Source organism: Sorex fumeus, unplaced genomic scaffold (assembly GCF_029834395.1).
Source record: "Sorex fumeus unplaced genomic scaffold, SorFum_2.1 ptg000095l, whole genome shotgun sequence".
NCBI classification, from domain to species: Eukaryota; Metazoa; Chordata; class Mammalia; order Eulipotyphla; family Soricidae; genus Sorex; species Sorex fumeus.
The window spans coordinates 7,800,904-7,827,177 of NW_026606152.1; the positions used below are offsets into that span (position 1 = coordinate 7,800,904).

The 26,274-nt window shown below is 38.6% G+C and overlaps 1 protein-coding gene across 1 annotated transcript in view; it reads left to right on the top strand.

Annotated features, from left to right (window-relative positions):
• The window catches only part of RNF17 (ring finger protein 17), a 195,667-nt gene that overhangs the window by 9,619 nt on the left and 159,774 nt on the right, over nucleotides 1-26,274 (top strand). The window contains 4 exon segments of the mRNA XM_056133014.1: nucleotides 11,053-11,144; nucleotides 20,272-20,383; nucleotides 21,539-21,619; nucleotides 24,196-24,296. Coding sequence (XP_055988989.1) covers nucleotides 11,053-11,144; nucleotides 20,272-20,383; nucleotides 21,539-21,619; nucleotides 24,196-24,296 — 386 coding nt within the window.

Here is a 26,274-nt window from a genome sequence, read left to right on the forward strand (position 1 = left end):
CTATGGAACAATCTGCCTGTCCCATGTATCTACTATTTTTAGGAGTCAGCCTCATGTTATGTTGTTTTATACTCCACAAATGAGTGCAGTCCTTCTATGTCTGTCCCTCTCTTTCTGACTCATTTCACTTAGCATAATACTCTCCATTTCTATCCATTTGTAAGCAGATTTCATGCTTCATCTCTCCTAACAGCTGCATAGTATTCCGTTGTATAAATGTACCAAAGTTTCTTTAACCAGTCATCTGTTCTAGGACACCTGGGTTATTTCCAGATTTTGGCTATTGTGAACAGCCAAACATGGTTGTTTTTTGCAGTGAACATGTTGGTACAGATGTAATTTCTACTGTGCTTTTTTGCATCCTTGGGGAAAATATAGGCAGAACTCTCCACGACATTGAAGCTAAAAGCATCTTTAAGGATGAAACAGCACTGACCATGCAAGTGGAAGCAAACATAAACAAATGGGACTGCATCAAACTAAGAAGCTTCTGAACTTCAAAAGAAACAGTGACCAAAATACAGAAAGAGCCCACAGAATTGGAAAGAATATTTACCCAATACCCATCTGATACAGGATTAATATCCAGGATATACAAGACACACTTCTATTTATTTTAGTGGTAACTTTTAGTTTGCTTGTATAAGTCTTTGACCTCTTTTGTTAAGGTGGTTCCCAGGTCCTTGATTTATTTTTAGGCACAATTTTTAAAAAATTAATTGAGATCTCCAGTTTACAATGCTATTAATCATGATTTATTTTACACATAATTCCACTACCACACCATCACTAGTATACCCCCACCCTCTCCTAAGGACCATAAACTCCTCCTTCCCAAGCTCCCAACAAACTCAGTTATTTGGATAAGTTCTTTAATAATGTTGCCTTTGGACCTTTGTTGCTACCTTGCTATGGACCTTTAATTCCCACATATGACAGAGATCATTCTGTATCTATTCTTCTGAATGACTTTACTCAGCATGATATACTCTCATTCCGTCCTTATTATTGCAAATAACCGATTTTGTACTTAGAGCTGCACAGTATTCCATTATATATATATATATATATATATATATATATATATGACAACTTCTTGATTAATTTGCCTGTAGTGTTTGGGTGTTAGGGTTGTTTCCATATTTTGACTTTTGTACTCAGTACAGTGATGAACATAGGTGTGCATATACTGTTTTGAATTAATGTTCTTGAGTTTGGTGATAGATGACAAGAAATTGGATTGTGTTATTATTCTAGTCCTATTTTTTTATAGATCTTCATATTGCTTTCTATAAAGGCTGAACCAGATGACAGCAGAAGAGGGCTTCTTTTTCAGACAGTTTTGGCTTCTGTTCCTGAATGTTTTTTAATTGAATCACTATGAGATACAGTCACAAAGCTTTTAGTAGATAATTGGATTCAAAAAACTAATATTTTGTAGATATTTATATCTGTTGTATTATTTGTATCAATAATTTTTTCAGCGATGTTTCTGTCTACTTTGTTGCATTAGAATAGTGTTAGCCTCATAGAAACTGGGAGAATTCTTGTTTCTTGACTTTCTGGAAGAGCCTGAGAAAACTTAGAAGTAGGTCATCTTTGAAGGCTTGGAACAGCTCACTAGTAAACCCATATGGGCCTGGGCTGTTGTTTTGCAAAAGGTAGTTTTCATAACCATTTTTGTTTCCTAGATAGTAATTGGTCTATTTAGGTGTGGTGTATACTCCTGCTTCTTAGGAATTTCTAAGTATCTAAGGATTTATCCATTTCTTCTAGGTTTTCTGATTTCATGTTTTGAAGTTTCTTATAGTATTTCTGACGATTCTTTGAATTTCTGGAGTATGAGTTGTAATGTTTCCCTTTTCCTTTATGATTAAATTTATTAGAGTTTTCTTTCTTCCTTCTTTGTGGACCTAGCTAATGGTTTGCCATTCTTGTTTTGTTTCTAACCAGCTTTTGTTTTCATTGATCCTTTGGATTTTTTTTAAAAAATTTCCATTTCATTGATTTCTGCTTGTAAATTTTATTTTTGCCCTCTTTTTGCTTACTTTGAGCTCCTTTTGTTGGTCTTTTTATAGTAGTTTAAACTGTGTAAATAGATTATATACTTGGACCTCTGTTTTCTGATATATGCTTGCATTGCTATAAACTTTTAACACAGCTTTTGCTCTGTCCCATATGTCCTAATAAACTTTTTTATTCTAATTTATTTCCACAAATTTCTTGATTTCTTTGATTTCCTCTTTGAATCACTAATTAGTTGAGTTCCAAGTATTTGTGTATCCCCCCCAATATCTGTTTGTGCTTCTTTGACACTTTCAATGCTTCTTTTTTAAAAAACTCCTTCTTTGTTTTTAGGGAATCATGTAGAAATACAGTTACAAAGTTGTTTATGATTTTGTTTCAGTCATATGTTCCAACACCCTGTCCCTTTACTAGTGCACTTTTCTTATTACCAAGTTTCCCTTCTGCCACTTCCCACCCACAGCTTGCTTCATGGCACTTTTTCTCTCTCTCTTTCTCTCCCTATTTCTTTCTCTCTCTTTGTCTCTCCTCCTCTCCCTCTCTCTCTTCTTAACTTTTTGTGGACCAACTCTTCAATTTGGTTGCCTCTGGCTATTTCTTGTTCCTTAGTATGTTTTTATTCTACATATGAGGAAGATCATGTTGTGTTTATCCCTCCATTTCTGACTTTCCTCATTATATTTTCTTGTTCCGTCTACGTAGCTGCCAATTGTGTGATTTTTATCTTTTTGTATAACCTAGTAGTAGTTCATAGTGTATGTATACATCACAATTTCTTTATCTACTCATCTGTTCTTGGAAACATGGGTCATTTCCAGATCTTGGCTATTGTGACTAGTGCTGTAATGAACACAAAGTCACAATGTCTTTTTTAAACAAGAAATCAGAATTTTTTTTACTTTTTAAAAGAATTTATTTATTTTTCTTTTTACAGACTTACAAACTTTCGTAATTACTTTTCAGTCATACAGTGTTCAAGTACCCATCCCTCCACCATTGCCCATTCCAGTACTATATTGAATAGAAGTGGTTAGAGTGGGCAACCTGTCTTGTTCCCGATCTTAGAGGGAAGGCTCTCAGCTTTTCCCCATTGAGAATAATGCTTGCTGAGGGCTTGTGGTAGATGGCTTTGACTATATTGAGGAATGTTCCTTTGATTCCCATTTTGCAGAGAGTTTTTATCATAAATAGTTGCTGGATCTTGTCAAATGCTTTCTCTGCATCTGTTGATATGACCATATAGTTTTTATCTTTCCTTTTATTGATATGGTGTATTATGTTGATTTACTTGCAAATGTTAAACCATCCTTGCATCTCCAGGATGAATCCTACGTGGTCATGGTGTATGATCTTTTTGATGAGTCATTGGATTCTGTTTGCTAGTATTTTCTTGAGGATTTTTGCATCTGTGTTCATCAGGGATATTGACCTGTAATTCTCTTTTTTGTGGTGTCTCTGCCTGCTTTTGATATGAGGGTGATATTTGCCTCATAGAAACTGTTTGGAAGTATTTCTGTTTCTTCAATTTCTTGGAAAAGCTTTAACAGGATTGAGAGTAGTGTACTCCTTGAAAGTTTTGAAGAATTTACTAGTGAATTCATCTGATTCTGTTTATTAGGGGTCTCTCTTTCTCATTGTGAGTCTTGCTAGTGGTTTATCGATCTTGTTTATTTTCTCAAAGAACTAGCTCTTGGTTTCACTGATCTTTCAGATTGTTTTTTGGGTTTCCATGTCATTAATTTCTTCTCTAAGTTTTGTTATTTCTTTCCTCCTACCTGGTTTGGGCTCCTTTTGTGGATTTTCTTAGATCTGAAGCTGGATGTCAAATTATTTATTTAGGCACTTTTTTCCTTCCTGAGAAATGCTTGCAGAGCTATAAATTTCCCCCTTAACACTGTTTTAGCTGTGTCCAACAAGTTCTGGTAGCTTATATCTTCATTCTCATTTATTTCCAGGAATCTCTTGATTTCTTCCTGATTTCCTCCCTGACCCATTAGTTGTTCAACGTTGAGTTGTTCAATTTCCAGGTGTTTTATTAGATTGTCCATTTCTGTGTGTGATTAACTTCTATGTTCAGTGTGTCGTGGTCTGAAAAGATAATTGACACAGTTTCTATCTTCCGGATTAAATTGAGATATGTTTTTGTGGCCCAGCATGTGGTCTGTCTTGGAAACTATTGCATGTGCACTGGAAAAGAATCTGTGTTCTATTTTGGGGGATGAAAAAGCTTTGTATACATCTATTAGCCCTCTCTCTTCTATTTCTTCTTCAAATCCAGTATTTCCTTGGTGAGTTTTAGTTTTGTTGATCTATCTAGAGGTGATAGGACGGTGTTGAAGTATCCGACCACTACTGTGTTGCTACCAGTGGTCTCATTGAAGTCTATTAGCAGTTGTTTTAAGCATTTAATAGTGCCTCATTTGGCGCGAATATGTTTAGGAGCGTGATTTCTTCCTGATGTACATATCCTTTGATTCATAAAAAATGGCCTTTGTTGTCTCTTCTAATCTTTTTCAGCCTGAAATCTATGTTATCAGATATTAGTATGGCAACCCCAGCTTTTTGAGGGAGTTGTTTTCTTGAAGGATTGTTTTCCATCCTTTGACTTTGAGTCTGTGTTTGCTCTGACTGTTCAGATGTGTTTCTTGTAGGCAGCAAGATGGTGGATTCAGTTGTTTTTCTGTGACTCTGTGACTACTCTACTAGTCTACTCTGTGACTGTTGGTGAATTTAGACCATTGACATTGAGAGAGATTATTGTCATGGGGTTTTGTGCCATCTCTCTGTAGGGGTTTGTTGTGCTTGTAAGTGTTTTCCTCCTTATCTTATAGGAGTCCCTTTAATCCTTCTTTTAGGTTTGGTTTTGAGTCTATGAAGTTCCTGAGCTGTTGTTCATCCATGAAATAGTGTATCGTTTCTTTGAGTTTGTGTGAGAGTTTAGCAGGATAAAGTATTCTTTGTGAGTCATTCATTTCATTGAGTTTTTTCACTATATCCCACCATTGTCTTCAGGCTTGGAGGGTTTCCTCTGATAGATCTGTTGTAAATCTAAGGGGTGCTCCTTTGTATGTGATTTCCTTCTTTGACCTTGCTGCTTGCAGTATTGTGTCTCTATCTGTGGCATTCATCATTCTATGATATGTCTTGGAGTCTTTTTATTAGGGTCTCTTTTAGCTGGCACCCTTCGGGCTCCTTGGATATGGATGCCTGCATTCTCCGTCTCTGGAAACTTGTCAGCAATGATATATTTAACTGTGGCTTTTGCATTGGGGTTGCCTCCCTGTCCTTCTGGTACTCTGTGATTCATCCCTTAGGTCTCTTATTCACCCAAGTGCTATTTTGAGGTCTTTTCCCATTATATCTTGTTTCCTATATGCTTTCTGCAGCTCATCTTCAAGCTCACTGATTTTGTCTTCGGCTGTAGTCATTCTACTGTTGAGGGCACCCACTGAGTTTTTATTTTCATCTACTGAATCCTTTATTAGTGATACTTCTGTATGTAGCTTTCTCATTTCTGCTCTCATTTCTTCCTGTATTTTGTTGGCTCTCCATTCCACTCTTTCTTTCATGTCTTCCTTAATTTACTGGATGGCTGCTCCATCGTTTCTTTGAGTTCATTGAACATCCTCAACATTTTATCTTTGAATTCTTTATCAGAGAGATTGTATTTGTGGGTATTCCATGTTGAGGCTTCAGGGCTCTTTTCTTCATCCACTTTCGTGGTGGGGATCTCTGCTGAGATGTAAGTCCAAAGTGCTGGGAAAAGGAAAAATAACTGTGGCTGCATGAGCGGCTGCCTCGGAGGCCACGCCCACTGCACCACTGTACCAGTCTTGGGGAGGGGCTGCTTTGTTGCCTATGGGGGACTTGCAGTTCACTTCTGAAGAACTCCTGAGACTTGAGGGGATCCCCTGGGGTCAGCTGCTCAGAGGGCACCTTGGCTGAAAATGGGGTTTTTTCCCAAGAAGATTTTCCCTGAAAGTTCTTTATCTAAGAAGATATTAGGAATATTTTCTATCTTCTTGATTATATGAATACATGTTTTGTGTCCTAGAATGGGGCCTGTATACATTGGAGAAGATTACATATTCAACTTTTGTTGGACAATGAGCTTCATTCTTATCTTTTAAGTTCATTGCTTCCATTTCTTTAAGACCAGTTTTTCCCTACAGAGTTTTTGCTGAGTTAATCTATCCAGTAGCAAAAAGGGCGTTAAAATCTCCTTTTGTGTTGCTATCAATATCTTTCTCCAGGTCTGTGGAAGTTGTCTTAAATATCTTGGCAGTCCAACATTAGATCCATATATGTTTAGAAGTATAAGTTCTTGATGTGTAGAAACTTGGTCATTAAGTAATGAGCATCTCTGTTTCCTGTAACTTTTTTAATTTGCATTCTGTGTTGTCTAATGTAAGTGTTGTCACCCCAATTGTTTCCCTCTTTTTGAGCCTTTAACTTTGAGCCTGTGTTTACATGACTATTCATATATGTAACTGATAGGCAGCAGTAGTGGGGTTGTTTTCTGATCCATTCTACTTATCTATGCCCTTGGTGAGTTCAGGCTATTGACATTGTAGCACTGTCCTTCCGTTTTTCATCAGTTTGCTTGAGCGGGCCCAGTAACATCTCCATTGTGAGCTTGCTATTACCGTGTTTGGCATATCGAATACGTCATGGGCAGCTTGCCAGGCTTTGCCGTGAGGGCGAGGTACTCTCAGTAGCTTGCCGGGCTCCCCAAGAGGGGCAGAGGAATCGAACTCGAGTCAGCCATGTGGGCCGCGTGCAAGGCAAAGGCCCTACCTGCTGTGCTATCGCTCCAGCCCCTATTGACATTATATGAAACAATTGAATACAGGATTTTATTCTATTCATTTGTATAAGTTACAACTGTTAGTAAAATTTGTGTTTCAAAGAAGCTCCTTTAATGCTTCTTGCAAAGCTAGTCTCAAGAAGCTGGTTCTAAAAACTATTCCTTGTCCATGAAGCTTTGTATTAATCCTTCAAATTTGAATGATAACCTAGATGAATACAGTATTCTCTGTAAGGAGTTCTTTTTGTTGAGTTTTTAAAATAATATCCCACCATTTTCTTCTGACCTGTAGAATCTCATTAGATAGATCTGTTCTTGGGGCTGGAGTGATAGTACAGCAGGTAGGGCATTTGCCTTGCAGCCAAACCAGGTTCAGTTCCCAGCATCCCATATCGTCCCCTGAGCACCACCAGGAGTAATTCCTGAGTGCAAAGTCAGGAGTAACCCCTGTGCATCACCAGATGTGACTCAAAAAGAAAAAAATAGATCTGTTCTGTGCTCAGGAAGTAACCTCTGACAATGTTCCAGTGACCATATGTGGTGCCAGTAATCAAACTGGGTTGGCAGGATGCAAAACAAGAATGTTGCCTCCTGTGCTGTCTCTCTGACCCAGAGTTTTTTCTAATACCGTTGATTTTCAGTTCATGAACAAGAAATACATTACTTTTCCTCTTGTCATATCTTTAAGAAGTGATTTATAGTTTTCACTAAACAGATACTTCTCTACTTTTATTAAATTGATCCTGAGATATTTAAGGTTTTTTTACATGATCAAAAATAGAGTACTTTTTAACTTTTCTTCTACATTATTGTTTATGTGTAAGAATGCAGTGGATTTCTGTGCATTGATTTTGATAGGTTTTTTTTTTTGGTGGGGGGGGGTGTGGGTGGACAGGAAACAACCAGAGATGCTCAGTGATTACTTCTGGCTCTAAACTCAGGAATTACAACTGGCAGTACATCATATGGGATGCCAGGAGTAGAACCTGAGTCTGCTGCATGAAAGACAAGCACCCTACCCTATATACTTCTTTCTCCAGCCCTGATTTTGGTAGCTTTCCACTTTATGGTATAGGTTTATTATTTCTAGTTTTTTTGTGGAGTATTAGGATTTTTTGCAATATCATATCATTTAGCTTAATTTCTTTGCCAATTTGAATTCCTTTGATATCTCTGTCTTGCCTAATTTCTGTGACGAGGACTTCTTATATGACAGTGGTTGGTAAAAGTGGGTATCTTTGTTTTGTTCCTGATTTGGAGGAAAGACTTTCAGTTATTTTTAACAGTGAGGAGAATGTTAGCTGTGAATTTGGCATACATAGCCTTTAAAATACTGAGATAAGTTCCTTCAATCTCCATTTTGTTAAGATTAGAGTCATTGATTCTTTTCAGATGCTTTCTATATCTCCATAGAAATAACCATATGGTTTTTGTCTTTTATTTATGTTTGTATCAGGTTGAATTGCATCATCATTGCATCCCTAAATCCTGTGTTGTATTATGCATTTAATGTATTATACTTCAATTCACTAGAATTTTGTTAAGGGATTAATACACACATTGAAAATGTAAATTAGAAGTTGGTAGTAGAAATGGATACCAGAGAGCCCTGAATAGCAGCACCACCAGTGTTGTTACTATTACATTTTAGTGCCATATTCCACCATGGTCACCATCACAAGTCTAAGCAGAATGGTGACCACATTCGACCGTGCCACCATCACAAGTATACTTGCAACAGATCCTCACTCCCTTAACTCAGGTGCTACTGACACCACGCCTAGCATCACAGGGAACAAAGCATGAAGAGGTGACCAGATGGCCCTTACTTTGGCAACAAGCTGATAAAGATAAGAAGGTTACTGGCATATGGGTTTGGAGGGCAGTAAAATGGTTAAATGTGGGAACATATATGGCTACATCAATTAAAACAACAGATTGACACAAGGAATAATAACCCTGGGAAGTACCTGTCAACACAACAACACTGTCCTCCCATTGTTCATCGATTTTGCTCGAGCGGGCCCAGTAATGTCTCCATTTTGAGACTTCTTGTTACTGTATTTGGCATATTGAATACATCACAGGTAGCTTGCCAGGCTTTGCCGTGCGGGCGAGTTACTCTCAGGTAGCTTGCCAGGCTCTCCGAGAAGGGTGGAGGAATCGAACCCGGCTCAGCCGGGCTGGCTGCATGCAAAGCAAATGCCCTATCGCTGTGCTATCACTCCAGCCCGGGAAGTACCTACAAATGGTTATCAGCATAATTAGTAGAATAATGAGAGTGAGAAAGATAAAGTTTTCCACTTGCTATATGGAGAGATATTACAGGCATTAACCTCAGTATTTCATACTCCTGTGTGGAAAGGTTATGGAAGGTGCTGACAGCCAGGATGCAGAACTAGTGAGACTAAGTATGTATTCAACCAGAGAAATAGTACAGCAGATAGGATGATTGCCTTACCTGCATATTATCCCCAGCACCTCATGTGGTCCCAGTAATAATCATCCTAGTAAGCACAGCTGAATGTGGCCCAACACAAATGAAAAACAGGATGAAAGTGTTTGGAGGCTGCAAAGATTGTAAAGGGCACCAGCCTAGTTTGATCCACTACACCACATATGGTGCCCTGAGAACTACCAGGAATAAGTCCTGAGCACTGCTTAATGTGACATAGCCCCCATCCCAAAATGTGTATTATTGTCATAGACTGGGAATTTGCACTTTACCTTGCCAAAGTAAGCCTCGAGAGTATGGCAACTAAGGTTAACCTGTATACCAGCACTGCTATAATTTCAGTTACCAAACAAGCACAGAAAACTACAAGACAAAACAGCCAAATGATCATTCCTGGTAGGGCTCAGAACATATGCTAGTACCACGGATTCAAACTGGGTCAACTGTGTGTGCAAGGCAAGTTATGTCAATACTATCTCTCCGGTTTCTATTACCACATATTATAAAGGAGGTTCTTTAAAAGCTTAACTTGTCCAGAGTACTAATAATAAGTTAAACTCTTATTACAAATTATTATTATTTGGAGATGATTGGACATACCCAGCTGTGTTCAGAGCTTACGCCTGGTTTCATACTTAGGGTGAAGTGGGATCAGGGGCTGGATCACGGTCAGCAGTGCTCAGGGATCACTTGGGGACCATATAGGGTGCCAAAGATCAAACCCAGGTCAACCATATTCATGGCATCCTGCCTGCTGAACTAGCACTCCAGCCCCAGGTTTTTTTAATTATATAATTTTTAATTATTTAATAAGATGTTATAAATGATGCAAAATTTAAATTATTTACCTAATACAAAAGTTATTGGTATACTGTCGCCTCTGCCTATGTAATTTATTTATAAGGTCCTCAGCTTCAGTAGCAGTTACCATAGGTGATTTGAAGAGTTTAAACCTATCATGTATTCCTATTGAGTTGTTCTGTTTTGAGAGAAATTGCTCATACCCCAGCTACACTGGGAGATTGGATACTATAAAGAAAGGACTGTGTCTGTGTATATAAAATATATATATTGCCTAATATGTAAAACTTAATGGGACTAAAGTTAATTTCCTGGAACCAGAACATTTATAGAGTCCAAGTTTCAACTGATCCTTAAATTCACTTATGAAATACTATATTGAAATGAATAAAAATAAATTCAAATGATAAATTATTCCAAGAATAAATGTGATGAAACATGGGAAATAAGTGATTAGTTGTGAGAGCTGAGGGAGAAATCTTTTACATATATTACAAGTTAAGAATATAACTTTGAAATGTTTTGGAAGGACGGGGGGCTATTGGGTCACACTGGGAAGTGCTTAGAGGCTGACTCTGTACATCAGAGTCACTGCTTTGAGTGCTCAGGGTACTACGTGTGCTGCTTGGAGAGATCACACCAGGTCAGCTTCATGCTAGACAAGTACCTTCACTGCTACCATCAGTTTAGCCCCAAATCTTTGCTCTTAGGGTTTTTAGGGGACTATATGGGATTCCAGAGATCAAATCTGAGTCAGCCACATGCAAGGCTACATACTTCAGCTACACTGGGAGAGTGGATAGTATAAAGAAAGGACTGTGTGTGTTTATAAAAATATATATATGGGTTTATAACCTATATATATATATATATGGGGTTTTAGCCCACCCTACTGTACTATTGATTTCAGCCCTAAACAGAATTTACTGAATGAGATTTCTTTTTTATCTTATTTTTTCCTAAGGTTACTACAACTATAAATATGAGGCAAGGCTACTTCACAGTAGATGGATGTATTAAAGAAGATTCTCTTATGGAGAAATTGCAAACCAAGAAGTATGTTTGATATGCACTATTATAATATTGAAATTCATTATATTTCTTAAAGAGTACTTTTACCATTATGATAAAATATAATTTTTAGACACATGTTAAGAGTGTTTATTTAAGTTTATAGTTTGTTCTGGCTGTTACATTGTGAATTTCTGGGCCCAATTCCAATGGATTTTCTATAGGTTTGTACACCAGCAAATAATTATTTGGTATTCATTGGATACCCCTGAATTCATCTAACTTCTAACACCACCTACCCAGAAACAACCTCAGAGTCCACATGTTAAGGCTCAGTCTCTGAAGATGGTCCCACTAATCCAGATGCTTCCCTCAAGCCACAGGCAAATCTTTGCTTCATACCAACTGGTAAGAGATCAGAGTCCTCGACAGCCATGTCCTAAGAGCCTCGGTACCTCTGAAATCCCACAATATTATCTGTGCTTCTGACCACGTGACTATAAGTTTGTGGCTCCTAAAGTACTTTCTTTAAATTTGATACATTTTTTAGAACAGCACACAGAACTAAGGGAACTCTTTTACTCACTAGACCAGCATTACTGGAGAGGAAGCCCCAGAATAGTCCAATAGGGCTACAGGTGAAAAATATGTAAGTGGGGATCCATTAGAGAGCCAGCCGTAGGATGGAGCCTGGTGGGGGAAAGGTCAGGGAAGGGGCAGCGGAGAGTGCTCACAAAAAGGAGACAAGATCAGAAGAGGGCCATAGTCAGGAAAAGGTTGAAAAACAGTGCACTAGACCACTGATTTCTACAAATATATTGAGAGGAAGAGGGAGTTTGAGAGATGATGTGTAAAGAAATAGGATCACACAGGGAATCACAGTCCTCCCGTTGTTTATCAATTTGCTCGAGCGGGCCCAGTAACGTCTCCATCATGAGACTTGTTGTTACTGTGTCTGGCATATCGAATACATCACAGGTAGCTTGCCAGGCTCTGCCATGCAGGTGAAATACTCTCAGTAGCTTGCTGGGCTCTCTGAGAGGGGCGGAGGAATCGAACTCAGGTTGGCCATGTTGGCCGCTTGTAAGGCAAACGCCCTACCACTGTGCTATCGCTTCACGTTTTGATTATTCCATAAGGCATTAATAAGTGTTATTTTTAATTAGTAATGCACATGTATCTTTTTATTTAGGTAGGTGGAATAGGGAGTGGTTTTTCAAGTGAAGTTAATTGGGCCCTGGGATCACACTCAGTTATACTAGACCAAGGCAAGAGACTCAGAGCTTCAGCCCAAGAATGTCCTGCTCAAGCTCTGCAGTGTCATAGATGGTCAGAACCATCCCCAAGGTGCTGAAGCTCTAGAGTCATTTCCAGCAGTGCTCAGGGACCTCTTCAATGCTCAGGAGGTTATATGGTACTAAGACTCAAACCTGAATTGGGCACATACCATTCTTGAGCCCTAATCCTTGTACTGTCTCTCCAGGCCCACTCTATGGATTTTTTAACATGTCTCAGCTAGTGACACATACCTTTGTTATTATTCTTATTTGTAAGTTCCTTCCTTTAAAGGAGGCTAAGCTCCTTTAAAGACTCATGGACCATGTTTCAACTGCTTTTTACATCCCTGGTACTCAACACAGAAAAAAACATGTTTGACATTTGCTATTTCTGTGGGGTTTTAATTATTGTTTATAGCCAGGACTTTCTTGGCTCTGTGCTCAATAGTCACTCTTGGCAGTGCTCAAGGAATCACATGGGATTCTAGAGGTGGAGCCAGGGCCAGCCATATACAAGACAAGTGCCATAACTTCTGTACTGTCTCTCTAGCCCTGATATAGTTTTTCTGAAATCATTTCTCCATCCTATGTAAGTTTACATTTAGGATTGATTAGGAGATGGATTATGCAGGAAAACTGGGGAGTTTGATTTTACAATTTTTTTTAAGAATTAACCTTCTTACTAAGCTCACTAGGATCCTATTCAGGTAGGATTATACGTTTTATAGCTTCAATGGCACATTGTATATGCAATTTATTACATGAGTAGTAAAGAAAGTATATGATACCCTTAAGAAACTATTTTATTTGTAACTTTTTTGTTAATGACACCAGGCATCTATAAATTAATCCATTTCTTCATATTTTTCATTCTTACCGCATATTATAATTTTGCTATAACTTATCTTCGATTTACATTATTCTTTTAAATTCTGTGTTCTTTTATCTCCTTAGCATTTTCAAATTCTTCGTTGCTTTATGGTTCTTCATTGAGTGTCCAAATTATATTCAGTTCTTTCCATTAACATGTCTTTTCATATTTCTGCTGCAGCTTCTGTGTCCTGACTTAAACCAGTACTTAAGAAAAAAAAGAATAGTTATGGTTATTTATTTGTATAATAAAACCACCCAGTTAAAGTCTAGCAGCTAGTTGGTGACAGAACCAGAGTAACTTAGCATATTTCAAGTCAATATGATTGCCTTTTTTGTATATCATTGGTTACTTTATTTGCTCTCTGTGAACTGCTTAGAACACATCACTAAGGTATGAAGAACTGCTTAGAACACATCACTAACACATCTGGTATGAAGCAATGAAGCATAATATGTGAGATAGACTGTTTTAAACAGTGAATGGAGGACTGATAGTATACCAAGTGGGGCACTTACCTTGCTCATGGCTTCCCCAAGATTGATCCCCAGCATCACATATTGTCCCTTGAACCTACCACAACTGAGTGCAGAGCCAGGTGTAAGCCCTAAGTATCACCAGATATGGCCCCAAAACAAACAAAATGAAGGTAGAGAGTTTGCCTTGCATGCGGCCGACTGGGCTGACCCGGGTTCGATTCCTTTGCCCTTCTCGGAGAGCCCAGCAAGCTGCCAAGAGTATCTTGCCCGCACGGCAAAGTCTGGCAAGCTACCTGTGACGTATTCAATATGCCAAACACAGTAACAATAAGTCTCACAATGGAGACGTTACTGGGCCCGCTCGAGCAAATCGATAAACAATGGGAGAACAGTGGACAGTGACAGTGAAGGATTGTGGCAGATGAAGGAACATTCAACCCTGCAAAGGAGGTAGCCCTACTCACCCCCAGCCCATTTTTTCTGTATATTAAAACCAATCCAGTGCCATAATCTATGTTTTTGCTTTGTTTTGCATTTCAAGAAAATAGAGATCTGAGCTTCTGTGTTAAACTTTCTACTTTAAACATGATTCAAGTCAGATCTAATTATATTCTTCTCTAGATAAGAAAAACAAAAATGATTGTCTGTACTTTCAATGCTCGTACGCTGGCATCTGCTGCATCCATTGAAGACCTTATGGTACAAGCGCAAAAGATCAAGTACGACATCATTGGTCTGACCGAAACGAGAAGACATCAATCCCATCATGCTGTTTTCGACACTGGAGAAGAACTGTTCCTTGGAACATGTGATAAAAGAGGCGTCGGTGGTGTCGGTATCCTTGTCAACACAAACTTAGTCACGAGCATTGATTCATTTGAATGCCTAACAACCTGAATCGGACGATTATACATGAATAACTGTGGCTCACTACTGGCAGTTTTTATCTTTGTTGTCTATGCACCAACATCCAGTTATGGTTAAAGAGAAACTGAGAAATTCTACATGGAGCTGGAGAAGTTCTATAAAGAAGATCACACCTTCTACAAGATCATTGTCGGTGATTTTAATGCCAAGATAGGACCAAGAAGAGCAGTCGATGAACTCCACATCGGAACCCATGGCCTGGAATGGAACGAACAGGGTGACAGACTGTCTGAGTTCATCATGTCAACCAAAACCTTCCGTGGTAACTCACAATTCCAAAAGGCTGAATCTAAACATTGGACATGGGAATCTCCCGATGGACGGTTCCACAATGAAATAGACCACATCATATTCAGTCAGCGGTTTTGCCTAACCAATGTTGCTGTTGTCCCAAAATTCCAAACGGGATCAGACCACCGTCTACTTTGTGCAAAATTCTACCTCACAGAACGAAGAGAAAAGAATGCAAGGTTTAAGAAGAGGACTCCCAGAACAACCACCAACTGGGAGCTCTTTGGCTCTATTGCGGCAACATGGGAAGATGCCGTCATTGAAAACATTGATGAGGAATACGATCGAATGATTCAGCACCTCCATGATTGTGCAAGGAATGCCAAGAGAGAGATAACCACAAAAAAACCGTCTTTCTTCGAACACCCTTGAACTTATTCGCCAACGTGGCTTGGCACATGCCTCAGGCAACCACAAGCGAACATCCGAACTGGCAAAACAGTGCAGAGAAGCCATCAAGGATGACCTCAAAAACAGGAGAGCAGCAGTACTGGTAGATGCAGCAGAAGCTGGGAAAAACATTCGTAATGTCCGCCTGTCCTTCACCAACTACAAAACCAAGATGACTGCCCTCCGACATCATGATGGATCTATCACATCTTCCAGAAGGGCAATGGAGAAGATTATTCATGACTTCTACTCAGATCTCTTTAATAGCCACATCCACTTGCCCACATACCACATACCACATGATGGATATGTCGTTCCCAATGTTCTCCCTTCCGAAATCCAACATGCCATCTCGTCGGTAAAGAAACAAAGAGCACCTGGCCCAGACAAGATCAGACCTGAACACCTGAAGAACTTACCATCAGTACTCATCAATACATTGGCTCAACTCTTCACACGCTACCTGTCTGAGTGCAAGGTTCCATCCCAATGGAAAACCAGCAGGACTGTACTACTATACAAGAAAGGAGACATCCACGACATTGGCAACTATCGCCCAATCTGCCTATTGTCTGTCATCTACAAACTATTCACTTGAGTCATCCTGAATAGGATTAGCAGAACACTAGATGAAGGACAACCATGTGAACAAGCTGGATTCCGAAAAGGATTCAGTACCATCGACCATATCCACACAATAACCAAGCTCATTGAGGTATCTCGGGAGTTCAAGATGCCGCTCTGTCTAACGTTCATTGATTTAAAGAAGGCCTTTGATTCTGTTGAGACGGAAGCGGTCATGGAAGCCCTAGCCAATCAGGGCGTACAAACTCAATACATCAGGATCCTTCGTGAGCTCTATTGCGGATTCACTACCAAGATCTCACCATTCTACAAAGTAATCATCCATATCAAGAGAGGGGTTCGGCAGGGTGATACCATTTCACCAAAACTCTTCAGTGCCACCCTCGAGAACATCATGCGACGACTGGAATGGGAAAACATGGGAGTGAAGATAGATGGTCGGCAACTACACCACCTCCCCTTTGCTGATGACATCGTTCTAATAACACCAAACATCAACCAAGCGGCACAAATGCTGAACGACTTTGACCGTGAATGTGGAAAGGTCGGACTACAGCTGAATCTTACGAAGACAATGTTTATGAGAAACAGCCTTGTTCCTGACGCTCCATTCGCTCTCAACGGAACCACCATCTCCGAATGCAACAGTTATATATACCTAGGTCGAGAAATCAACATGATGAATGACCTGGCACCTCCTCGCAGGAGGAAGAGAGCGGCTTGGAATGCCTTCAAGAGCATTGAAGAAATAACTAAAAGGACAAAGAACCTCCAACTACGAGCACATCTCTTTGATTCCACTATTCTTCCTGCATTAACATATGCCTCAGAGACCTGGACCCTACGAAAACAGGATGAGAACGCTATTTGGGTCTCTCAAAGAGGAATCGAAAGAACTATGCTTGGAATATCACAATTCACTCAAATGAGAGATAGAATCCGGAGTTCTGATCTTCGTCAACGCTCAAGAATCAGGGACGCTGTCTCATTTGCCAAGACATCAAAAATCAGATGGGCTGGACACGTAATGAGGTTTACGGACAACCGCTGGACTAGAGCCATTACTGATTGGATTCCACGGGACATCAAGAGATCACGTGGACGCCCACCTATAAGATGGTCAGACTTCTTCGTCAAGACCCTAAATGATCGGTTTGAGGCTCTGCATGTTCCTAGAACGAACAGATACCATTGGGCTATGCTAGCATGCAACTGGGATGAATGGAGACGTTACTGGCACCCGCTCGAATAAATCGATGAATAACGGGGATTAAGTGATTAAGTGATAAGTGACTAGATAAGTATACCATCTAGTATGCCTAAAAATTGAAATTTACTTTCAAAAGTAAATTATTCAAAAATTTCCAAAATCTTTTCCCCAAATTTTTCTTATTTAATATCTTCAAACTAAATCCTCTCTACAAGTAAACTTTTTTTTTTTTTCTTTTTTTTTTTTTTCCCCCTTTATTTTATTTTATTTTTTTAAAGTTGTAGATTTACAATTTTTTGTGCTTTGGTTTCAATTATACAATGATCAGATACCCATCCCTCCACCAGTGCCCATTTTCCACCACCATGGATAATATCCCTCCCACCCCCATCCCCCCATCCCCCCGTCTCTGTGGCAGGGCAATCCCCTGTGTTCTCTCTCTCCTATCTACAAGTAAACTTTTGTTGCAAATTCTTATTCTCTAGGCAGTGCTCATAACTTACTACTGGCTCTCCACTCAGGGATCACTCCTTATGGGCTCAGGGGACCATATGGAGTGCTGGGGATCAAACCCAGGTTGGCTTCATGCAAAGCAAGCACCCTACCCACTGCACTGTCATTTTGGCCCAAGAATGTATGTTTTTCAAACAGCAGTATTTCTTTATACGTAATAAATTTTATTCCTCTTTTATCTTTTATATTTTGAAACAGGTAAATAATGGAACCCTCAAAACTAATACAATCATATTTTCTCAACAGCATAATTATTCACCCTTCAAAATAGATTTATATTTTAAAGTTATTTCTTTTATGGGCTGGAGCGATAGCACAGCGGGTAGGGCGTTCGCCTTACAAGCGGCCAACATGGCCGACCCGAGTTCGATTCCTCCGCCCCTCTCGGAGAGCCCGGCAAGCTACCGAGAGTATTCGATATGCCAGACACAGTAACAACAAAGTCTCCAATGGAGACGTTACTGGGCCCGCTCGAGCAAATCGACGATCAACGGGAGGGCCTTTACCTTTACCTTGCCTTTATTTCTTTTATAATTTTTTTCTAAAAGAACATGTTTAGGGCCAGAGCAACAGTGAACCGTGAACACCTCCAGGTGTGACCTTAAAACAGACAAAGAAAAAAAAGAATAATACATTTAGTGCAGGGTTAAGGTACTTGCAGGCAGCCAGCCTTGGTTTCATCCCCTTCACTGCATGTAATCCCTAACGGGCATCAGGAGTGATCCCTGAGCAGAGCCAGGAGTAAGATCCGAACACACCTGCGTGTGATCCAAACTCCTCCTCTGCCAAAAAAGAATAACACTTAAAACATTATATTTCCTTCATAAACTATTAGACTTATAAATAACTTAGCAAACGAAAATAGGGATATAAAGATTGAAAATTAGCAGAAAAATTTTAAACACTGTTAGCTATCGTGTTTACAAGAAGTACAACTTTTTATTTGCAAATTAACTAAGTAAACTTACTACTTTCTTCCTAATTATTTATGCAGGTGAATAATGTTAATGTCTTGCATTTGTGTTGTCCCCAGTTTGATCCCCATAACCACATATGGTTCCCTACGCACTGATAGGATTGACCCCTGAATACAGCTGGGTATGCCCCAAAACAAAAAAAAGGAGAGAGAGTGAGAGAGAGAGAGAGAGAGAGAGAGAGAGAATGAGAATGTGTGTGTGGCAATCATTATTCATTTCTTCACCAAAGGAGGGAGAGAGAGAGAGAGAGAGAATTAGAATGTGTGTGTCAATCATTATTAATTTCTTCACCAAAAAATATATCAGGTAAGTAGTCATTGAAAGCATGGTAATGTAAGCTATAATTTTTAGTAATTTGTTAAGTTGGATTCCTGATTTAAATATTTTAGGTCAGATATGTAATATGGCAGCCACAATGGCCTTGGACAATGTATGAAAACCAACCAAATAGAGTTGACTTTAAAAGAGAATGTAAGAAAAAAAGAGAGAATATAGGAATTGGGAGATGACATAGCACTTAGGAGATAGTACATGCTAGGTGTGTACCTGACACAGATTCTATCCTCAACACCAGTGACCCCACAGAAGTAGCTGAGGGCAGCACTCCCTGGAGACTTCTGAGCACTGCTGAGGTAGCCTTAGTAATTCCCAGAACCACAGGGTCTGAGCAGCACTACATTATTAGGCCCTTGCACTGAACTGTCAGCAGGGTCGGCCAAGAATTGCTGGTGGGACCCCTGGGCCCCCAACTACCAGTTGGACCCTTCCTCTAAATAAAATGTAAATTAAATACTCAATGGCAACCCTATTGTAAGAGTGGTAATGAAACTGTGAGTGGACTGGGAAGATAGTCCAAAGGACGGGTGAGTTCTCTGCATGTGGGACCCTCACATTCATTCTATCTCCAATACCACATGGTCCCCCAAACATTATTGTTTGTGGTCCCAAGAATCATATCAGTGCTAGCAATATGGCAAATTCGTATAGTATCAAAGTTTTCTGAAATACCTTCACTGCCTAATGATGTCTATAGAAAATATTTTCACCCTCTCCCTCCCTGTATTACAGTGCTTTAACATTAATCAAAAAGAAAAAATAAGTATTGGTAAAGGGAAATGTGTTTGATACTTACATAACTGAGACCTAAACCCGAAAGCTCTGTAACTTTTCCCACAGTGATTCAATAAAGAATTAAATTATTTAAAAAAAATTAATCAAAAAGAAAAAAACAGGCCCTCTTCTCATGTAGGCAATCTTTATTTTCCACAGTAGTAAATTATCTAGATAATGTCTTCTTGAGGACATCAGAGTACTGGGAAAGAAGCTCCCAGGCAGTTTATCTTACAATAATGTGTATGAGATTAGTTTTCCCATTGGAAATGTGTGTTGTACTGCAGCCAAAAACTTAAAATATATGGGAGCATAATTATTTGTGATTTTCTTAGCATAGATCAGTAATTTTCACACTTGCCAACCTGCACCTGTTTGCTGACCAGCAACCAAAACCCACTGAAAGAGATGATTTCTGACCCAACAGTGTGAATTTTTATAGTTCATATGAATTATTTTCTATAGGAAGTCTAAATCAGAATAGAGGGCTAAAACCATGATATGAATGTTGATGTTTAAAATAATGTGCTTGATGTTTTTAGGATAAAGAATTGTTCTCAAGACTTTAAAAAGACTGCTGATCAGCTAAGTGTTGGTTTAGAACATTCAGTCTCCACATGCAGGAGTATTTTGAACCTATCAACTGCAATGATGGTATGAAAAGAATGCTATTTATGAAGATGAAACATTTTTACTTTGTCTCTGATAATTTTCTTCTCATACATTTCCTATACATATAGATTCTTTTGGAAGCTTGGAGGTAACAAAGCTACACTCCTTACTTGAAATTTTTATTCTAAGCCATGATTGAACAATTCTACTCTTTTCAAGACCGCTTATTCTACATTTGACCAACTGTTTTAGAATTAATGGTATTTACCAATAATTTGATTCTTTTTATTGAGCCTAATTATTGAACCAAATTTATATGAAACTTCTTTAAAGTACAAGTTTATAAATTGTGTGATTTCCCAATTATTTTAATGGTTACCAAAAGACCTGATGATATCTGTTGATATGATAGAAGATTACATGTTATATGTTATTATACCTGATTACTAGTGTGTTATTTTATGTTGAGAAATACAATCTTCAGAAAGTTTTTGAAGTATCATCTTTATTTAAAAGACATTAGAGGTATGAGGAATAGAGAGAAATTCACTATCTCTAGCTTTACATTTAAGTCTCTTAAATTTAAGGCATGGTGATTTATAATACATTAATGATAGTTTCATACATACAGTGTTCCACACCACAGTCTATACTGGAGTGTCCACTTCCCTCCACCATTGTCTCAGTCCAATTTAAATCATAGCCATATTGTAATGATTTTCTGTAAAAATTAATTTTTGCATATGCACTTTTATTACAATGACTTTTACTTCAAGATAATTTTGCTGTTGTTCGTTGGCATGGATCCCTACTATGCATGGAGGACCATGAAGTGCTAAGATTCAGGAGTCAGACCTGGGCCTGTCATGCTCTCAGACCACTAAGCTAACTTTCTGCCCCCCCAATATAGATTTTAAGTTGAAAAATTATTATCAGATATCTAAAATTTAAATTATACCTTAAAAATATCTGGAGTACTACAACCACAACTCTAAAATGTTTTTTGATGATTTTTGATTTTTGATGATTTTTGATCACTTAAGATAAGTGTTTTTGTTGTTTATATTTTAGTTTCTGTAATTGGTCTGTTGCTTTTGTGACAAAAACAAAAGCTTAATGTTTTTTCACTAATTGTAGCTAAGCATCTTGTTTTATTTTTTTAATCATTATTTGTTTGTATTTTTTTCTGCTCTTCAGGAGACCAAAACTGCAGAAGAAATAGATGAAGCATTGAAGATAGCAGGCTATAATATTGAACAATTAAGTACAGCTGTAAAAGTAAGCATTTGTTTGATTAAATTCTATCATGAATTAGGGTATATTCTCTATTAATATGTATTTGGCTCTATCATTACTGAAGTCAGAGATTAGCACCATTTTTTAATATCAATATAGAAGGTGTGCCATATATTTTATTTCATTTTTTTATTTTTTTAATTAGTGAAACACCATGAGGTACAGTTGTCAACATACAGACTTTCGTGTTTGGGTTTCAGTTATACAGTGATCAAGTACCTATCCCTCCACCAGTGCCCATTCTCCACCACTAATGAACCCAGCAGCTTTCCCACCCCCCCATGCCCCCTACCCACCTCTATGGCAGGGAATTCCCTTTTGCTCTCTCTTTTCTTTAGGGTGTTGTGGTTTGCAATAGAGGTATTGAGTGGCCGTCATGTTTGGTCTACAGTTTTCTTTTAGCACGCGTCTTACATCCCGAGCAAGTCCTCCAAACACCCTTTACTTGGTGTTTCCTTCTCTATCTGAGCAGCCTTTTCCCCCAGCATGTGTTGCTGGCTTCCAAGCCATGGAGCAGACCTCCTAGTACTTATCTCAACTATTTTTGGGTATTCTTCTCCCATTCTGTTACTTTATATTCCCCAGATGAGTGCAGTCTTTCTATGTCTGTCCCTCTCTTTCTGACTCATTTCACTTAGCATGATACTTTCCACATAGAACCACTTGTTTGCAAATTTCATGACTTCATGCTTTCTAACTGCTGCATAGTGTTCCACTTTGTAGATGTACCAAAGTTTCTTTAACCAGTTATCTGTTCTCGGGCACTCGGGTTTTTTCCAGATTTTGGCTATTTTGAACAGTGCAGCAATGAACATACAAGTGCAGATGTCGTTTCGACTGTACTTTTTTGCGTCTCTGGGATATATTTCTAGAAGTGGTATTGCTGGGTCAAATGGGAGCTCGATTTCTAATTTTTTGAGAATCGTCCATACTGTTTTCCAAAAGGGCTGAACCAGTCGTTAGCACTGAGTTTTTAAGCATGATCATTTATTGACTCAGAAACATATAAAATGGGAAATTGCCATGGCCGGCTAGGGTTGTTTTCTTAGCCTTTTTATGCTACCATTTTACTGATATTGACACTATTAAAGAGACATAGTTTCTGCTCACTGGGAACTGAATTTTGTCTTGAAAGAATTCCAGGTAAATTAATATTGCTATTTACTGGACTATATACCATTACACAAAGTGTCCTTATTCTCCCTTATTTCATCCTCCAAAAAGAACTCACTCATTTTTAGTAACAAGGAACAAGCTCCTAAGTATCCACATTTATACAAACTTAGAGTCAGTCATAGCTGAGGCATTCAAAGAAGTTGATACTTGGGAGTTAATACTTCCACTTTAGGAATTTGTGCCGGCGGGGTAAAATTTGACCCATAAGAGCCTGCTCTTTGGCCTCCAATGTATTCATGTCCTTTTAGCATGCCAAATACGCTCAGCCCATCCCAGCCTTCCCCAGAAGTCTTAAACTCATTATCAGCTATGAGTGCAGAATCTCATCTAAATGCAAAGAGAATTATGGTTTTGATTTTATGGGATTTGGGACGGGGTCAGGTGGTTTGAGGCTATACCCAGCTTTGCTCAGGGCTTACTCTCTGCTTGCAGTCAGGGATCTCTTCCTGTCGGTGTTTGGGGGACCATTTGCAGTGTTGGGATTGATCCGAGGTCTACCATGTACAAGACAAGCACCTTCTGTACCTCCAGATCATCTAAATATCTTTTAAATATGTTGCCCCAGCCCATCTGCTGCCTGTGCTCATGTGTTGCTGCTGAGCACAGGTGGTGCCTGAGCACATATGTTGCCAGCATCTCACCTCTTGGAATGTGTACTTTCATATATAATTCTGGGATGTGCACTGGGGCTCTCTTCCCCCAACTCTGGAGAAACCCACATTCTTTCTTGTGCGCATCTTGCTCTCCCTCTTTTCCCTCATCCCCTCTCCTTTTCTCCCCTTCTCTCCCTCTCCCCCTCTTCCTCCCTCCCTCCCTCCAAAAGATCAGAATAAATAATGTATGGGTAAAACTCAGAATATGATGTGTCCTGGCCAAAATTTCTATCCAGTGATGACTCTGTGAAAGTATATAATAAAGCTAAATTCTTCTGAAATACTGTAGGATAACTATTCCTATTCCAAAAGGCAGAAATTTGAGGAAGGAAAAATTGGTCACAGATCCCAAATACTTAAAAATACAAAGAAGTATATGAAACAGTTAACATTTTAATATTTTACATTTTAATTTTTATTTAAAGAACCCAACTACGTAGAAATATAGCTATCCAAAATAGCTTCTTTGTGTAATCATAAGCAGACAATAAGTTTAATTTAGTGGATTTTCTAGACCATTTTACTAGTCTTTTGATACACACTGCCAACAGTTATGTAGACCCACTAACAATAGTATCAGGATTTAAATTTGAACCTGTTATCCCATTTGTATCATCTAATTTCTTCTTGTGTAGTTATTAAAAGTATGCAAAAGTACCTTTTATTCAAAAAATTACATTGAATAGTACAACTTCTGTAAAATTTGTTTTTGTATTATTTCCCTTCCAGATGCTTGAACACATACACATTAAAGCAAAAGAAGAGATGGTCAGCACTATAGAGGTTCTGGAGAAACAGTTTGATCAACTTTTTGCTTCTCTTGATTCCAGGTAATAATATACTTACTAAGGGTCCAGAAAAATAGTATAGGAGGTATAAAATAGTAAAAATAGTATAGTATAAGGCACTTGCCTTGGATGCATTTGCAGCAATTGGATTCAGTTTTAAATTCCCATCACCAGCATTAAGTACTGAACACTCGTGAACAGAGCCAGGACTAGCCCAGGACCAGCACTACTGAGTGTGACCTGATCTTTCCCCCAAATAAAATTATTAAAAATATATATTCTGATGAAACTGATACTTTTAGTGCATATATATATATATATATATATATATATATATATATATATATATTTGCTTTTTGGGTCACACCCGGCGATGCACAAGGGTTACTTCTGGCTCTGCATTCAGAAATTACCCCTGGAGGTGCTCAGGGAGGATGGGAGGAACCATGGGATGCTGGGAATCGAACCCAGTTTAGCCACGTGCAAGGCAAATTCCCTACCCGCTGTGCTATCACTCCAGCCCCCAATACTTTCAGTATTAACTTGTTATTCCTTTGTATAGACATGGCAACTTTTAAATAAGTAGAAAATAATTGTATGTGTCCCTATAAGCAATATTTTATACAACCTCAGAATAAATAATTTGTGCTTAGATTTTTTTCACTATATGCCTTTGATTTTAAAGCAAAGTATTAAAAAATTACCAAACCTCTTCATTTTTTGGCAGTGATGGAGGCTTACTGTAGGGTTAACCAGCAGTGTGTAGGGATTGTTCCAGTGGTGCAGTGCTGGGTATCAAACTCAGACTTCCCACATACAAAGCCTTTGAGCATCTCTCTGGCCCAACAGGCCTCTTTCTTTCTTTCTTTCCTTCTTTCTTTCTTTCTTATTTTATTTTCAAAATGTTCTTCACATTAATTGATTACATTAAATATTTCAACATCAATCCCACCACCATTACACCTTCCCACCATCATTATTTTGAATTTTCCCACCACCATTCAAGCCTGCCTGCCAAGGGCATATGCTAAATAATTTATTTTCTATTGCTCATTATGAATATCATGAGAGATCGCACAACTCTGCTCTTCTGGAATTCTAAAATTGTAAATGGTTGAGGTCCAGAGACATCTCTGTAGGGAGCTAATCCATTTTGAGATTCATTTGGGCGTCTCTGGATTAAGGCTGTTGATGCACTGAGATGGTGCCCAGGGGCAGATTTTGGGCATAACAGCCAGGACCCAAAGTGGGCGAGGAGACCAGAAGGGCCTCCCAGCCATCCATCTCCACTGCTGCTATGTGACCAACAAGCCTCTTTCTTAAAGCAGTTAGCACAGAAACTTGTTTTCAAAATCTGAATCGCTGTTTGTTTACTTCTGCATACTTGGGAAGATGCAAACATACTTTTTTATACATTTATATATTTTATGCATTTCATGTGTATATCCAAAAAAATACTCTTAAAACATTACAAGTACTCATTTTTAAACAACTATCTTCATTTTAAAATATTTTAATAGGGGGTCAGAGATAGTATGGTAAGTAGGGTGCTTGCCTTGCATGTACCAGACCTGCATTCAATCTGTACACAACCCATATTTTCACTTTAGCATCTCCAGAGTAATCCCTGAGCCCAGAGCTAGGAATAAGCCTTGAGCGCTGCTGGGTGTAGCCAAAAAAAAAAAAAACCGAACAAATAAAAGTTTTGATGTATGAACTTTAATCCTTAATTATATTTGCATTTCAAGAAAAAATTCAGAGTTGTGGCATATTGAAAGTAATACATATGGTAATCGCATTGGTTTAGTTGATTTTCATTGTTTTTGAACTAGGGGTGGGCCATACCCTATTATGTGTGGCTTACCCCTGCCTCTTGCTTAGGGATCATTCCTGGTAGTGCACAAAGATTTCAGTTTCCTCTTATTCCGACCAGTGATTTTCTTTTAAAAAAAAGTTATCCTCATGGGGTAGTATCTCACTGATTTGTGTTTTTCTAATAATTGGTCATGTTGAATATCTT